The sequence below is a fragment of the Mandrillus leucophaeus genome, unplaced genomic scaffold, assembly GCF_000951045.1.
Source record: "Mandrillus leucophaeus isolate KB7577 unplaced genomic scaffold, Mleu.le_1.0 Scaffold17, whole genome shotgun sequence".
Classification (NCBI taxonomy): Eukaryota; Metazoa; Chordata; class Mammalia; order Primates; family Cercopithecidae; genus Mandrillus; species Mandrillus leucophaeus.
The window spans coordinates 372,080-373,464 of record NW_012101698.1 but is presented as its reverse complement, the minus strand read 5'-3'; the positions used below and the strand labels follow the sequence as shown (position 1 = coordinate 373,464).

General features: G+C 46.1%; 1 protein-coding gene across 1 annotated transcript in view; it reads right to left on the bottom strand.

The window, feature by feature from the left end:
- CIRH1A (cirrhosis, autosomal recessive 1A (cirhin)) overlaps nucleotides 1–1,385 on the bottom strand; it is a 44,079-nt gene that overhangs the window by 39,977 nt on the left and 2,717 nt on the right. Inside the window, 1 exon segment of the mRNA XM_011976680.1 lies at nucleotides 503–694. Coding sequence (XP_011832070.1) covers nucleotides 503–694 — 192 coding nt within the window.

Here is a 1,385-nt window from a genome sequence, read left to right as displayed (position 1 = left end):
GCCTCCCAAAGTGCTGCGATTACAGGCGTGAGCCACCGCGCCCAGCTCTAATTTTTCCTATTTCAACTTGAGAAGGCCAAGATACATACTGGTTAAGTGGGTTGCCAAAAGTGCCAAAGTCAATTGCATGAGGTGAATGAAGGTCTCCTTACTCCTAGCTCATATGTTCATATTCTTTTCACTTTTTTGTTTTTCGGAGATGGAGGTTTGCTCTTGTTGCCCAGACTGAAGTGCAACGGCACAATCTCAGCTCACCGCAACCTCCGCCTCCCGGGTTCAAGCGATTCTCCTGCCTCAGCATCCTGAGTAGCTGGGATTACAGGGCGTGAGCCACCGCGCCCGGCGCTGGGGATTTTTTTAAATCTTCAGTATCAATTCCAATCTTGTAGTTGGGGTTGCCACATGCCATAATACATCGTTACTCTCCTATAAGCACAGGCAAGAAAGTTTGAGCAGGCACAAGAGAAATTTTGGATTGAATTACCAATAGTTGCTTACTAACCAAAAGTTGAGAGCCACTGGGGCTGGCAGCCATGCTCCAAATAGGTCCTCCAAAGGCATCCACAGCATACTTGATGTTTAATGCCTGTAAATCATACTCCATAATCTCGCCATTGAGTCCAGCACTAAAGAGTCGCTGTCCTTCTGCCCAGCACAGAGCTTCTGTAGCCCGAGACTCATGACCTGGGAAAAACTGCAGAAACACCATAACTTCTCAACATTCCCACAAATTCATCAGGTACCAGTACTGAGTGGTAACAGGCAACATGGCAAAAACAACTTCCCCATAAATAACTAGTGTGGAGTTTTGTGCTCTCAGATCATGCCTACTGACATTTTCGTTTCTTCAGCTCAAATTCTAACTAGTTTTATACAGTTAAATTTGTTTCTTTTACTAGGACTAGTTCAGCAAAACATTTTCAGCAGAAAAGGTTTAAATTGCACTCCAGCCTGGGAAACAGAGGGAGACACAGTCTCTACAAAAAATATAAAAAGTAGCCAGGTGTGGTGGCACACACTTACGGTCCCAGCTACTATGGAGGTTGACAGGGTAAGATTGTTTGAGCCTGGGAGGCAGAGGCTGCAGTGAGCCTTGGTCTCCCAAAGTCCTTGGATTATAGGCGTGAGCCACTGCACCCAACCCAAAAGTTTTCATATCTATCAAGGCATTTTATTCTTAGACCTGCTTGACAAAAAAGGAACTAAGTATAACTTTTCCTATTTCTTTTTTTTTTTTTTTTGAGATGGAGTCTTGCTCTATTGTCCAGGCTGGAGTGCAGTGGCGCGATCTTGGCTCACTGCAAGCTCCGCCTCCCGGGTTCACACCATTCTCCTGCCTCAGCCTCCCAATTAGCTGGGACTACAGGCGCCCACCACCATGCCCG